We start from the raw sequence: 15,543 nt of genomic DNA, 5'->3' as shown, positions 1-15,543 counted from the left end.
AAGGTTCTTAAACTGACTATAGACTCTATATAACTTTGGAACTTCTATATCATACTCTTCAGTAGCAGTCAGTCCTTTTATTTGTTTTACATCCTATACCTCGCTACGACTGTGCTAGGTGTTGGTGAGATTACAACTGCATTTTGGTCTCTTTATTTAAGGTCTGATAGTTTTAGCAAATAACAGAGATAGTTCAGAAAAGGTTCATTGGATTGATTTCTAGAATGAAAAGCTATGCTAATGAGGAAAAACTGAAGCAGTTTGGTATTTACTCATTGAAGTTTATAAGAAGGAGGCTTGATTTTATTGAAATGTGCTGGATTCTGAGAACTTTGATTGAATGGTTTCCCTCCTAGGGGATTCAAAGACAAGGGGCATTTTTTTTTTTGCATTAGGCGTTCTTCATTTACGGAGACGAAGAGGAATCTTGTTTCTCCAATGTTCTCTCAGATCATTATAGTTTTCAGAATTCTCGACCCAGAAGGGGCATGTATTCCACATCTCCAAATATATGCATGCTGGGATTTTTTGAGCTAAAGGGATTTCAGAGTTTCTGGGGAACCATCAGGAAAGCGGAGATGAGGCCAATATCAGATCAGCCAATGATTTATTGAGTAGAGAAGCAGAGTCAAAGAGTCAAGTGGACTTCTGGTCCTATTTCTTATGTTCCTGAAGGAGTAGTGTAATCTGTCGTATTGCTTTCATATTTCAGGAATGTATCATTGCCTGCAGTGATTATTGGATAAACTGTTATCTACATACATCCAGATATCTCCACACTAATATCAACATGTTTCAACTGCTTCTTTATTAAAGTTTCATTGGTAACTAAAAACTTTAATCATTCTTTTAAAATGAATAAATTTTCTACAAAATCAAACCAAATATTATGTCAAAATTGTAATAACATCTGGATTCATATTGAACTATGACTAATTCACAAATAGTAAGAAAGTAATTCCTTCATAATAAATTCAGATTTAAAAAAGTCATTATGGCATTCATAAGCTTATCGATAATGATAATCGATAATCGATAATTATCGATAATCGATAATGCCATAATGACTTTTATTGATCTGAATGTGCAATTCAAAACAGCTATCATTGCAGCTTACACACGTAAAAGTTGCTGGTGAACGCAGCAGGCCAGGCAGCATCTTTAGGAAGAGGTACGGTCGACATTTCGGGCCGAGACCCTTCGTCGGGAACCCAAAACGTCGACTGTACCTCTTCCTAGAGATGCTGCCTGGCCTGCTGCGTTCACCAGCAACTTTTATGTGTGTTGCTTGAAATTCCAGCATCTGCAGATTCCCTCGTGTTATCATTGCAGCTTTTCTGTTTTATTATATTTTTCTGTATTTTTTCTGAAATTAGTTTGTATGAAGTAATGTATCATAAACATTAAAAAATAATACTTACCTCGCTCGATTTCTGCTTCACTCTGAATTACAGCACAAAATGGGTGGCGGGGTGGAGATACGTCTCGACCAAAGAAGGTATAAGATTCTTCTTCCCTCCGCTAGCCTTGGGCAAGGTGTAGCACCTGCTTCGTCCCCTGATCAGTGTCACGTGAAGCCATGGGAGCAGGTGCTGAATGGTTGTGTGAGCAGCTGGTGCATATCACAAGTCCTGGTTATGCGACCACTGACACCAGGCAGACCATCTCTGAAGAGTATTGATAATGGCTGGAGTCTCCCGTCTTGTAAAGACACTGCCTAGAATAAAGCAACGGCAAACCACTTCTGTAGAAAAATTTGCTAAGGACAATCATGGTCCTGGAAAGACCGTGATCGTCCGTGTCATACAAAACGGGACACAGCGAAAGAAACGAACTGCACAAAAGAAGTTATTTCGCCCATTGTGTCCATACTGAGAGTATACAAAAACAATCAATCTCATTCCACTCAATCACCCTAAAGCCTTACAATGTATTTTCGTTCAGATATTCATCAAGCTTCCTTTTAAATGCTACAGTTGTACCTCCACAGCTACCCTGGCAGACTAACTCAGACCCTAATCGTAGGCTGTATCAGAGTTGTCTTTTCCTCAGCTCTCTTTTGGTTCTTGTACTTCGTCCCATGATCCTTGGCCTTCCATCAAGAGGAACAGTTTCAATTTATGAGCTGTGACTATACCCTGCATACCTTTGTCAAACTCCCCTCGCAACCTGTTCCATTCTCCGGAAAACAACCCTAACTCCTTCAGCCTATGTAAAAACGAAAGTCATTTGTCCCTGTAATCCTTCTTTTCAATCATTTCCACAGTTTTCTCTGAACATTTGCGTAACTTTTATGAGATTACTGATGATCGCGATTATGGCGAGACTTGTAGCTTGTCTTTAATCAGCTTGCGGACAAGTGATAACCCTTCTCCATGGACCACTGGAAGTTCTGCGTTGTCCCAACTGCCACCTGAGTCGTGTTAAACAAAAGTAGACATGCATGTGTACACACTGCAGTATCTATTCTCTGAAACTATATCACAGTGAAGAAACAGAGCATTGAAATTGAATATTCCTCGCATTCCAAATAAATGACCAACCGAAAATCTTTTAAGAATTAATATTTTAAAACTTCAGAATTACGGTTTGTTTCGATTTTTTTTTAGGATCAGCTTTGTTTGTCATGTAGATTACATGTATTAGGAATTTGCTGTGGTGTTTTGAAAAAACATCATTCAACAATTATGAAGAACAAAAAACTAAAATAAAGTTTGAAGTACGGATATTGGTTACACAGCTTCAGTTTGTTGCATTAAAAAGAAAAGAGCATTAGCAGAGTACTATAAGATTTTTATATACGATTTACCCAATTAATACACAGTGCAATGTTAGGACAGAACACTTAGCACTCAGCAACAGATTGCTAACTGTCCAATCAGTGATGAGCCGCCCCCAGTAATGCCCAATGAAATCTCTCCGGAACCGCTGGGTGTGTTTTTTCCCAGTCACGACTGTTATCCGAGAAAACTTGACAGTGGGTTTCCAACACCTGTGCCAGTAAGAAGTGTGTTCCTAAGACACCCTAAATATTGAAGCTCATCCAAATCTAATTTCCTACATTTTGCCTCAACCAAACAAATTGTTATTTCTTTCTAAGGTAGGACCAATAAAATACTTAAGTGTCCCGAGACACCTCGATGTGTAAATTGTAGTTTTATGCATTCGTCGTGGCATAGTGTTCAAAAGAACGGGATGACCACATATTACACTTCCAAGTCCGCATCATTAAAAAGAAAACGTGAAGAGAACAACATTTTTACGGTAGATTTGTTCAAATTACAAGCAAAACATTTTAACAGTTGTATTATAATAGCTAAAGGGGAATAAATAATGTTATCTGAAATGTGCGTCACGTAAGAATCATATAATTATCGACCGGTGATAAATGAAATGGTGATTTCACTATTTATGACTTGGGTACCTGGTTCTGGCATCGTCCTGTTAGGGAGTAACTCACTGTATATGACGGGCTTAACGTTAAAAAGTACTGGTGGAATTGTACAGTTATAAAACAGTACAGCGCAAAAATAGGCCATTCGGCCCGTCTAGTCTGTGCTGAACCATTTCAACTGCCTACTCCCATCGACATGCACCGGGACCATAGCCCTCCATACCCCTAACATCCATGTACCTATCCAAATTTCTCTTAAACGTTGAAATAGAACTCAAATGGGTTGTATATTTCCAGAGAATCAACTAAAAGCTTTAATCTATGTTTGGTTTGTTCCAAATATTCATAAATCAACATGATAAAAATAAACAGAATATAACGGATTTTATCCAGAACTAAGCATTCAGAGGAAACTTTGCACGCCGAGGAGCTCCCCGGAAGTTATCACGAAAGTAACTAAGCGAGTTTCTCCAGTCCTGAGCATGCTGGGTTTCTAAAATAGAATCGCTGTAATAATGACAGTACTTAGACAGCTCGGCAAGACAGGTCTTGAGAGTTTGATGCAATGCGACAGCTAATAGTTGGATAGAATTACACCTGCTTCTATATATATGTATGTATGTATATATAGCATAGGAACTTGTCATCCAACTGTTTAAATGCCATCCAAACCCTTCAATAGCTTTTGATCCTCTCTCTCTCTCTCTCTCCCTCTCTCTCTCTCTCTCTCTCTCACAGACACACTCACTCTCTCTCTCTATTTCTCAAACACATTCATAGACCAATACAATCATAAGGACGCGGGATCGATAATGATGGAGCTGTTTGAAACCAATCCCTTTTTCTGTCACGATCAGCGATATCTGGTTGGTGAGAGCATGGTTTTCACACACTTGGATGGAACTGCCGTATCCCCCCTGTATCCGGGAAGCGAGGACGGTCTGTCTCCCGTCGGAGATGCTGGCCAACCCGAACCTAGCTGTGACAGCGGCGGCGAGGAGCACGTGTATGCACCGCCGAGCCTGAAGTCTCACTGTCCCGGACAGTGCTTGATCTGGGCATGTAAAGCCTGCAAGAGGAAATCAGCCACCACTGACAGAAGGAAGGCGGCGACTCTCAGAGAGAGGAGGAGGCTCAAGAAAATCAACGAGGCTTTCGAGGCGTTAAAGCGCAGGACGGTGCCAAACCCTAATCAAAGGCTTCCCAAAGTGGAGATTCTCCGCAGCGCCATTCACTACATCGAGAAACTGCAGGATCTGTTGCAAAGTCTTGACCAGCAAGATAAGCTTCGGGAAAACGTGGAGTCGACCAACGCTTGCATCGGCTCCCGTTCACAGGTAGGCGGTCAGAAACGTGCCGGTCACCGGTCACCGGTCACATTCTGGCACCCCAGCTCATTCGGCGCTTCGTTGTCTAACATCTCCCGCTTTCATTTCAGGTGGACACTGACGGCCGGTGGGGAACAAACACCTGTCCTTCTGGATGGGGAAACCTGTCTGATCATTCCAACATCCTGACTAAACTCCACAAAGAAGGTAAGTATCCGTCGCCGAGTAATCCGTCTGTCAATGGGGCTGCAGTTACTCGCCACAACATTTGCCAGTGTAAATAATTCATTATCGATAAATATTTCATTGACCATAACAAGTTGACAAAAAACCGAATCGAGCTTCAACGATGTTTGAATCTTGATCTGGAGGCACAGTTTGAGTTTTCCGGGTGGTTCGCGAACTTTGTGCGCGGGAGGTATTGGAACCGCCCGAGCTCTCTTCTGACAACCGGCACTAATTTCTTCCGTGACGACTGTTTTCTTTTAATCAGGAAATAACTCGGAATCATCAGGAACCAGCAGCCTTCGTTACCTGACCTCCATAGTAGACAGTATTTCAACGGACGAATCGACTACACTATACAACCACGACTTGAATGCAAAGTAATCATTACAAGTGATCACTTCGAACTAGAATGAAATAGTGATGGTTTGTTAAACTGCACTTGCTTGCCCTATAACGTTTTGCTGTGTTGTACCAAGACGAGATAATGTAATATTGTTTGAAAATGTCGATTTTAGAAAAAAATCAATCATTCCCATTAGTAGCAGGAAAAGGCCAAAAACGAAGTAATCGACCAAGATTAACACTAAAGCAACGATTTGAGGGTTATAATACCTTGTAAATAGGTTTGTAAAAAAAAAAATCCGCGTGCTTATATCCAGTGACGTTTCATAATTTTATAAGATATGTTCGTTTTAAGCGATGTGTATTGAACTTACATTGTTAACAGAAAAGGAATAAAATCCTTTATTTGATGTTTTCAAAATATCTGGGCGCCGTGTCTGGTCACGTTGTTCGTTGTTCCCCGGGAAGAGCAGAACTAGCAGCCCAGTAAATATATAATCAGTCGACGAAGTCTTGAATAGTCGCCCCGACTATTGACTTCCAAAGGTTAATGGCCAAGAATGTTGTTAAGAGTTATTTCAGAGGTAAGACTAGAGGTAATCCAGTCACAATGAATATGCTTGCATAAATTCAAATATCCAGCATTTTAGCCACCATATCGCCGAATTTACTGCTGCAGGAAAGAGGCTGTGTTTAGTCCACTTTCTCAAAACTGCAGCTGTTTCATAGTTTACTGAATTTCTGTTCAGTGACAACGGATGGTGACAGCTAGGAATTTCTGATGCACGGGTGGCTGAGAGCGATTAAATCCAGAAAGGAGTGCGCATCCAAACGGGCAAATTCACTTGGAGAAGTTTATTCCAAGGCAATTGACGGCCAGTGTTATTTTATAATGTGTAATCAGATTTGCTGTATTGTGTCGATATTTCTAAATTCGATTATTTCTAGTTTGAAACACAACTGGAATCAAAGTAAATTTTAACCCCCGGAGCTTTGAATTAGTTACACAACTTCTCTACAGCTCCCTGCCGTTTCCATTTCAGTAACTATTGCAATGCAGCAGTTCCGATCCCAGCAGGGTAGGTTTACATTAGGATGGTCTCTTTCTCTTTTCCGGCTTGAATCACAGCAACAATCGTTATGGAACTCGTGGGCAAAGCCGGCCATCATTTGGAAGCACTGTATTTTTAAATACTAAACAATAAAGAAAGAACTGCATTTGATATAAGGGGCGAGAGATACCTTAAGCAGTTCAGGTTTGAAACCACAGTAGGTGTGCATTTTATGCACTCTGAAAAAAGGCAACTTGATGCTGTTCCCCTTTGCGCTAGAACCAGGTGAAATGCAGTCTTCAGAAGAGCATGAGAACGTAGGAACAGCCAATCGGCTCGTCACGCCCACCCCACCTTTCAATAAAATCATAGCTGATTAGCTCCAAGCCTCATGTGACCGTCTCCATAGTGATCAAATCCCTGAATTTTCGGTAATTTTATCTACTTCTACTTTAAATGATCCACAATGATCTGGCTTCCATAATGTCCTGGGGCAAAGAATTCCAGGGATTCATCGACCTCTATGAGGAGAAGATCTCATGTAAATTGCCATCATGTAATCTTGTAACTGTGCTCCCTGTTTTCCCAATAGTCGAAACATTTTTACATCCACCCCAACAGAAACCGCAGGAGGAACTCCGCAGGTCGGGCAGCATCTATGGAAAGGAATAAAGAATGGACGTTTCGGCCGAGTCCATTCGTCGGAACTGGAAAGGGATGGGGAAGAAGCCAAAATAAAAAAAGATGGATGCATGGAGAAGGAGTACAAGCGAGAAGGTGACAAGTGAAGTCAGGTGGCTTCCCATTTTTTCCACAAAGAAATCTGGCACCTTGATTCAAAAAATGTTTCATTATTTATATGAAGGAAAGGCTAGTGGTGAGCAGTTGAACACTAAAGTATAAATGGAAAATTCTGGATATAGTGCAGAATTACAGTTCTGGTGTGAATATAGAGTTCCAAAAATAGCATTAGTTAAAAATTAGTTTCAGACAAATTGATGGGAATGAAAAGAGATAATTCCTTGGGATGGGATTGTAGGACATTGACTGAAGTAACAAAAGTGGCTATCATTATCCATGGATTTTTGAAGTGTTCCCACAGTTTGGAGGAAGGTGAATATAATCCCACTAGTTAAGAAAGGACAAAATATTAGGCCTGTTAACCTGAACTTTGAATTTTGCACTTTGAAGTCAGCAACAGGAAAATTGCCTGGAATCAATATCTCAGGAGGTAACAGATTTCTTCGTAAATAATAATAGAATTGAATGTACTAACTCAGATTTTAAAACCGAAGAAATGCTTTGGAGCAATCTGTTGGATATTTTTGAGGTTATAATAAGAACAGTTAAGAGGGAGCCAGCTGATATGGTTGAAAAAAAGCCTCCTTTAAGGTACTGCTCAAGAGATAATTAAAATTAGTAGTATTGGGGTAATATATTGGCATGAATTTGGGATTCAGTGATGAGTAGAAAACAATAGAAATTAATTTCACTTTTGTGTTGGGAGACCTTGACAATTGGAGAACAGAAAATGGTGCTGGGAGTCCAGCACTATATATCCAAGTTTATTGCTAATACTAAATGGGTGACAGTGTGGGCTGTGGAGGGGGAACCCAGAGGCTTCAAGCAGGGAAGTAGAGGAGTTAAGTGATAGAGCAAGAAAATGAAAGATGAGATATAATGTGGAAAAATATGTAGTAATTCACTTTGGTAGTAAACACAAAGCATTTTTCAATCATGAGTTTCCAAGCTATTGGAGCAACTGAATATTCTTGTATATCAATTACTGAAAACTGACATGCAGGTACAGCAAAGAGTTAAAAAGGTGAAAATAGTCAGTCGAGAAAATTTGAGCAGATGAGTGGAGACTTCTTTCTTAAATGATAAGAAACTTTGACAAGACTGCAGTTGAAATATTGTGTTTAGTTCTGGTCTCCCTATCTAAGGAAGACCATTTGTGATGGAGTGATTGCAGCAGAGCTCTCAGATCTTGGAATAAAAAGTTTAATGTAGGATGAAACATTAAGCAGACCGGCATATTTATCTCTGAGCTTAGAGGAATGAAAGATGGTCTCATTGAATTGTATTAAATTCTTACAAGTTTGCGCAGGGCAGATGTGGAAATGATTTTTCCCATGGCTGCTATGTCTAGAATCAAGGATCACAGGGAGCTAAACATTCAGTACAGTGTAGGAATTCACTCCCCAAGGAGAATGTAGAGGGTCCAGTTGCTAAGTATACCGAAGACAAAGTTTGATAAATGTTTTGGGGAATTTAGTTCAGTGTGATCTAGTGCATTTAATGGACTAGGAATTTAGTGCAATCTCCTTCAGAGCAGGAGATTGGCACTGAGATGAAAGCTCCACCATGATTTCACTAAAATAAGTGCAGCATGCAGATCACACTGAATGGCTTACTCCTAATTCTGTTTCTCAATTTCTCATCAGCAAGCTGGATAGTATCTGTCGAGTAAGAAATAATGTTACAGATTGATAGCCTTTCAGTGGAACGAAGAAAAGCTAAATATCAAACATGTTTTAATTCCAGGGTCTGAAGAAGTGCAAAGAGGGAGTAGGGAGACCAAGAGAGTTGGAGTGCAGCTACTGTAAGAGAGATTGGTGATTTTTAAAAATATTGTAACTTATCTTTCTGAAGAAAATGTATGAAGAAGGCAATGAATAGGGACAAAAAGAGAGAATCAAACAACCGTTCTGAAATGGTGGGATGTGAAGTATTGCAGTTGCTTAAAACCTGAAGTAAAATAGAGTGTTTCAAATATCTAATGGGCCAAGCAGCATCTGTAGACAGAGTAAAACTATGTTATTGTCTTGGTGGGATCTTTCATCACATTTATTCAGTTCTGACACAAACTGGATCGGCATTTCAGTTACAACATAAAACACAGGATTAGATGGTCTAGAAGACTACAATCATGTGCACAGTCATTGTCACCATATTACAGAGATGTGATGCAAATAGACGGAATACACATAAGATTTTTCTTCCTGGAATTTGATCATTTTAACAAGGAAAGGTCAGCTAAATTGGGATTGTTTTCATTAGAACAAGTAAAGCTGAGGAAAGACACAATGAGTTGCAGAAAATTATTAGAGAACTATATACATTGGATCAGATATGCCTAATCTAATCAATAAAAGGCTTAAAGTGAAGATGAGAAGAATTCTTATCACCCAGAAAATGATCGAAGTATGGGACTCACTGCCTAGAAACATAATGGAAACAGAATCGGTTTGTTATTATTTTTACTATTTTTTCTTCTGTTGATTTAAAAACATTCTATTATGCAATTAGTCAACCCACTTGCTGACATCCTGAGATACGAAATGGAGGAATGAGATGTCTTCCACAAAAGACAGGGGTATGTTTGGACCTCATGTTCACACCTGGTTTGGGGATAATCGGCTCGCATCCAAGTGTGGACCTGATAACCAGCATATTATGACAGCAATGGAATGGTCATCAGCAGGATGGCATTTAGCTGTGCATCTATGAAGGTGTTGGCACAGAGTCATGGGGAACAGCATTATTCTGCAGCAGAGACTGCAAAGGCAGCCACTGCGGTGCTAAGCAAAAGTAATAGGAGAACACATTGCAAGTGCTCTGGATGTGAAACAGAAAATGCTGGAAACACTCACTTGGTGGGGCAGCATGTGTAGGAAGTGAAAATGAGTCAATGCTAGTTCTGCATCTCTTTCCACAGAATGAACACAAAAAAAAATCTGCGGATACTGGAAATCCAGAGCAACAAACAAAGAATGTTGGAGGAACTCAGTAGGTCAGGCAGCAACTATGGAAGGGGGATAAACAGTCAATGTTTTGGGCTGAAATCCTTCATTAGGACTGGAAAGTAAGGGACTGATGAAATTTCTTGGCCCAAAACATAAATTGTTTTTCCCCTCCATAGATGCTGCCTGACTTCCAGCATTTTATGCGTGTGGACCCCTTTCTGTATGTATTGCCTGACTTGCTTAGTGATTGCTGATTTTTTTTCTCTTTCTGTATGGCTACTGTCTAAAGTGTCCTTGTGTTGCCCAATGAATTCTTGCAAGACTATGGAGCAAGATCAGAAAATGCGACTGCACAGCACAGCTCCTTTCTGAAAGCATTGTTACAGGTAGCCAAATGGCTGTCCGTCACATAAATTTCCATCTGATTATGGTTTCGTTATTGGATAGAAGAAACAGCAGAGATTACCAACCACAACCATAAAGTTTGCTAGGAGGAGATCATTTGGCCAACCATGCCGATAAGTCTTTGAAACGAACAGTGTTATTATTCCCACTTCTCTGTTTTTATTTTCCCATGGCCAAGAAATTTCCTCCTCGAAGAAACTGTGTCAAATTTCCTTCTGAAAAGTTTGATGGACTCTACCCACTGCCCATTGCACCGCTGACGTTTAAGGCAGCAATAAAGGTCCTCCATTTCTGGCTGTGTTAGGGGCTTCCTTCATCATGTCAGGAGCTCGGTTTTCACCACTGTCAGTCATGAAAGTTCCGGGTGGAGACTCGGGAATACCGTCAAACTCAGAGGTAGAAGGATTCTTCATTGTTGTTTCCGTAACAGTTTTGTTGCACCAGTCAGGATTGTTAGCCCTGAGCTGAACCCTCAAACCTGGAGGACCGGTGGACCATTTTTAGTCTAGCCTCTACCCTTTGACCTGTTTGGCATGGGTGACCCTACCAAGAGCCAAAGTATAAAGTTCAGACTCCAGCCAGCATAGTTCTCCGGCCGGGTCATTGAGACACGCAAGCCTCCAAACCACGATAACGCTGTGGTTCTCTTGGAGGATGTTTGATTCTAATTTCACAAATTTTTTGGCAGGCTGAAACTTTTTTCTCACTTCTCCATGCAAGTTTATGCATTAATATTGATTTTTTTGGCGTATCTGATATTAAATTTAAAGAGCTCAATCTCCCAATGACAGATCCATCCGGATTGATCTGGATAGCAAGCCAATCGCCAGTATCATTCTGAAGTGTCCTGAATACGCTTGGTCAAAATATTGAAACACAATCCGACAAGTCCTAATTCCCTTCAACCTTGCCTCTCTCTTTGACAAGGATTATCGTCTTTTGAATACTTAAGTACTGAAAAAGTAGCTTTAATCCACGAATAAATATTTTCCTAAAAAGAATGATAAGTAACTCATCTCACGATAACTGTAAGAATGCGCTGCCTGAACAAGTCGGTGATTAAACGCTCCAGAATTCACATGACAATAATCCCGGACCCTGTTAAAAGTAGAGAACGTGCTGCTGACCAACAGCACAACAATATTTGCGGTAAAAAAAAGTTTAAAAAAATATAAATCAGTGTTACTATAAAATAACGAGCTTGCATATTGTGGTTGAAGTAAGTAAACAATTTTCACTATAATTTATTAATCGAAATGATACGATTGAAATTACAAATATGTGAGATTTGCAATTTTCTCGCAAGATATTTTGTCTCAACCGTGCGCCAAAATCAGGTGAACAACGAGCAATTATCACAAGATTAATCCACCACATTTCCCGGTTCTTGTATGTATTAAACCAGAGCTGGATTGGATATGGGTGCTGTCCTCGGATTCCGCCTTTGGTTCAAGTTTGCGTCGCGAAACAGCGGTCCTAACATTCCTGGTGTTCCAGGGGAGTAGTTAACCTTTGAACCTTTCAATTACCTCCAGTCACACCGAACTTCCGGCCTTCAGAGGCCAATATGACCAATTCATTTGAAAGAAACTTTTACCAATCAGACACATCAGTACAGGTGGGGACTGAGTTAAACTGTTGTTGGATTTGAAATATAGATTTCAGATTTTAAATTATTACAATTGAAATGGGTGGCAAAATAGTTGTGCACTAGTGGAATTGAAGAGTAAGAAAATTATTAAATCCAGATGTTCTCCGCGGCAAGTTTCAGCAAAATTAACGCACTCCTTCCTGCGTTACATACAGCTACTTCACTGACTGATTAGAAACAAAACGCTTCTCTAGATTAAATCAGAAAACAGTTCGTTTACATTTCACCATCTTGAACTGAGTGTGTCCATTCTATTTTATGCTGCTGGCTTGGTAGAGTCGAATTAGAAACCTTGACATTTATTCAAGGGCGCTGTGACAATTATATGTAGTGTTACTAAATTCAGACAGTCATATACCTTTTCCTTCTACAGATCTGATCCAATACTGTCTTGGCAGTAGAGATTTGGTATATGGGTAAATCAGAAATGCCATCCATATATCATCATTTGATTTGTTACTCTTGGTGGGGCGGGGGGGATCCAAAATACTCGGGTTCAGATTTGGATTCTGATTCTGATATTGAATCATTTATCACGTGTATATCGAAACTTTCAGTGAAATGTGTTCTTTGTGTTAACAACCAACACACTCAAGGATGTGCTGGAGGCAGTCCGCAAGTGTTGCCACACGTTCCAGTGCCAACATAACATGCCCACATTGTTGCCCCACATTCTGGTGCCAACATAACACGCCCAGATTGTTGCCCCACATTCTGGCGCCAACATAACATGCCCACATTGTTGCCCCACATTCCAGTGCCAACATATACCCACATTGTTGCCCCACGTTCCAGTGCCAACATAACGTGCCCACGTTGTTGCCCCACATTCCAGTGCCAACATAACATGCCCACGTTGTTCAGCACAACCCAAGACAGAACACAATCAGCAACATCGGAACAAAACAGTACAAGAAGACGCTTTCGCACTCTTCCACCCCTCACACACCCTGGACGGAGTTATTCGGAGCCCCCAATCCTTGGCCTAGGACTCTCCAACTCGCAAACATTGGGCCTCCAACCTCCAATCTCTGGTTCAGACTCCTAGACTTGTAGATATCAAACGTAGAAGGACATAATACTGGACTGGCAAGTATAACCCAGAAAAGTAATGATGAACATAACGTCCTTTTTAAGCCAGGGTAGATAACAAATACAAAAGTTTGAATAAGTGGTTCCAACATTATAACTTAACATACATGAGGTGTTTTATCATGCAACACTGAAACTTGAAAATACCAGGACAATTGATGAAAGAAATTCAAATTGATTTCGTGGGAGAAGGCAGGGAATTACGTGTGTTTTTCCAGAGGGCGGTTCGCATATGGTAGTGTACCCGAGGGGATCCTTTCAACATTATCAAAAACTTGAAAATTAGAAATGGACAGGGCAGTCAGCAAGATGATATTAGACATGAAAAAAAAATGCAGATTTATTTACTGCATTCATTTATTGAGATACCGCTCGGAATAGATCCTTCCGGCCCTCCAAGTCGCACCGCCCGGCAATCTCCTAATTTAACCCCCTCCTAATCACGGGACAATTTACAATGACCAACTAACCTACCAAGCGGTGTATCTCTGGACTGTGGTTGGAAACCGGAGCATTTGGGGGAAGCCCATGCGGTCACGGGGAGAAGGTACAAACTCATTTTCAGGTTTATTATCACTGTTTTAAATAATGCAAAACGTGTTGTTTTGTGGCAGCAAAGACATAAAAATACTATAAATTACAAAATAAATAAATGGTGCAAAAAAGAATAATAATGAGTCAGTGTTCATTCAGAAATTTGATGGGGTGGGTGGCGAAGCTGTTTCTGGGTCATTGAATCTCTGTCTTCAGGCTACTGTACCTTTTCCCTGATGGCAGTAATGAGAAGCGAGCATGTCCTGGACGGTGAGGATCCTTAGTGCTGAGGATCTTCTTGAGGAGATGTCCCCGCTAGTGGGGAGGGTTGTGCGCTTGAGAGAGCTGGCTGAGTCTACTGATCTCGTCAACATCTTGCGATTGTGGGCATTGGAAGCTCCATACCTGGCATGATGCAACCAGTCAGAAACCTCTCCGCCTCCACCTCTATAAAAATGTGCAAGCGTCGTTGGTGACATACCAAATCACCGCGAACTCCTAAGCGTAGCCACTGACTCCTGGCTCCATCCAGGACAGATCCTCCGAGATGATGACACTCAGGAACTTAAAGCAGCTCGCCCTTTCACCGCAGATCCCTCAATGAGGGCTGGGTTATGTTATCCCGACCTCATCTTCCTGAATTTCGCAATCAGTTCCTTCCTGAGTGCGTTGTTATTTTCGCCACGCCACTCAACTATCCCAGGTACCACACCTGCTCATTGTCATCTGAGATCTTACCAACAAACGGATTGGCACGGAGAAGTCGGAGCTGGGAGGATAGCATTACTTTAAAATTCCTGGCTTCGGTGTTGAAAACGGGTGGGTAGGGTGAAAAGAAGTTTGGCCAAATTATGAAATCCTTTAGAAACTGCTTTATAATTGGGGTTCGAGTCTGGTGGCCTATTGTGGACAACACACATTAGAAATCGTGTCAAAGGGAAGAGATGAAATGCATTAGAGCTGCACTAGAGATGATATCCCTTGATTACATAAACATCACTGGATGTTGGAACTGAAATCTCCAGAGGAGAGAAGAATAGATAAAGATTTAATTCGTGTGTTCACGATTCTGAAGTTTTCGATTAATTAATTTACCGATGTTGGCAGAATGCCAGTAATCAGAGGCTCAAGGTCGGCAGCAAAGGAAAGTTAACAAGCTGGCCAATTGTTATGATCTGAAGTGAATGATTGAAAGAAGACAGATTTAATAGGGAGCATTAAAGGGGGATTGTTTGATAAATGTTTGAAATAGAAACTTTTCCACGCAATGAAAAAACGTGCTGAGTGTGACTGATCGTCTCCATCAGAAAGCTTGGTGTGGCGAATAGTTTCCTTCGGTACTGGAAGATTCATTCTCTCTCTCTCTCTCTCTCTCTCTCTCTCTCACTGTCACTCACTCTCACTCTCTCGAGATTAATTCGTTTTAGAAACACTATCCAATGTGTCAGAATTTAATTAAAGTTACTGACGCGCACATGGAATAAGAGCAATGCAATCGGTAATAGAACATTCGCCCTAGTTTTATGAAACTCATTGCGGAGTGGATATAAATATCATTGTAACGCACACTTATCACCGAGTCATGCCTCCGGTTGGGAGTGAAATGCTGTGTTAAGCATTCAGCAGCGCAGCAGAGCTCTTCACTTTGTTTACATAAACACAAGAGATTCTGCAGATGCTGGAAATCTTGAGCAACACACGCAAAAATGCTGGAGGGACTCAGCAAGTCATCACCTATGGAAACGAATCAGCAGTCGATTTTTTGGGC

General features: G+C 40.8%; 1 protein-coding gene and 1 long non-coding RNA gene across 6 annotated transcripts in view; one reads left to right on the top strand and one right to left on the bottom strand.

Annotated features, from left to right (window-relative positions):
* Nucleotides 1–15,543, bottom strand: part of LOC134351515 (uncharacterized) — a 46,977-nt gene that overhangs the window by 28,277 nt on the left and 3,157 nt on the right. The window lies entirely within an intron of this gene.
* On the top strand, nt 2,980–13,850 carry myf6 (myogenic factor 6). Of its 5 annotated transcripts, XM_063057761.1 has the most exons (6): nt 2,980–3,100; nt 4,133–4,731; nt 4,833–4,929; nt 5,216–5,327; nt 6,966–7,121; nt 10,066–13,850. In XM_063057761.1, the coding sequence occupies exons 2-6, from the start codon at nt 4,207–4,209 to the stop codon at nt 10,214–10,216; spliced, it is 1,041 nt and encodes a 346-aa protein (XP_062913831.1). In that variant the 5' UTR covers nt 2,980–3,100; nt 4,133–4,206; the 3' UTR covers nt 10,217–13,850. The 5 variants fall into 5 exon arrangements, with proteins under 5 accessions (XP_062913831.1, XP_062913830.1, XP_062913834.1 ...); XM_063057760.1 differs by lacking the exon at nt 2,980–3,100 and having other exon boundaries at nt 4,053–4,731; XM_063057764.1 differs by lacking the exon at nt 2,980–3,100 and having other exon boundaries at nt 4,053–4,731; nt 6,966–7,138; nt 10,066–10,177.

This window comes from Mobula hypostoma, chromosome 9 (genome assembly GCF_963921235.1).
Source record: "Mobula hypostoma chromosome 9, sMobHyp1.1, whole genome shotgun sequence".
Taxonomy (NCBI): Eukaryota; Metazoa; Chordata; class Chondrichthyes; order Myliobatiformes; family Myliobatidae; genus Mobula; species Mobula hypostoma.
The sequence above is the reverse complement of the archived record's forward strand: the minus strand, read 5'-3'. Positions and strand labels throughout refer to the sequence as shown.

Excerpts from the sequence above, each read along its gene's own strand:
- myf6 (XM_063057761.1), top strand. The coding sequence starts at position 4,207 with ATGATGGAGCTGTTTGAAACCAATCCCTTTTTCTGTCACGATCAGCGA. Across the intron at positions 4,732-4,832 it reads GCATCGGCTCCCGTTCACAG|GTGGACACTGACGGCCGGTG; the intron begins GTAGGCGGTCAG and ends CTTTCATTTCAG. Across the intron at positions 4,930-5,215 it reads GACTAAACTCCACAAAGAAG|GAAATAACTCGGAATCATCA; the intron begins GTAAGTATCCGT and ends TCTTTTAATCAG.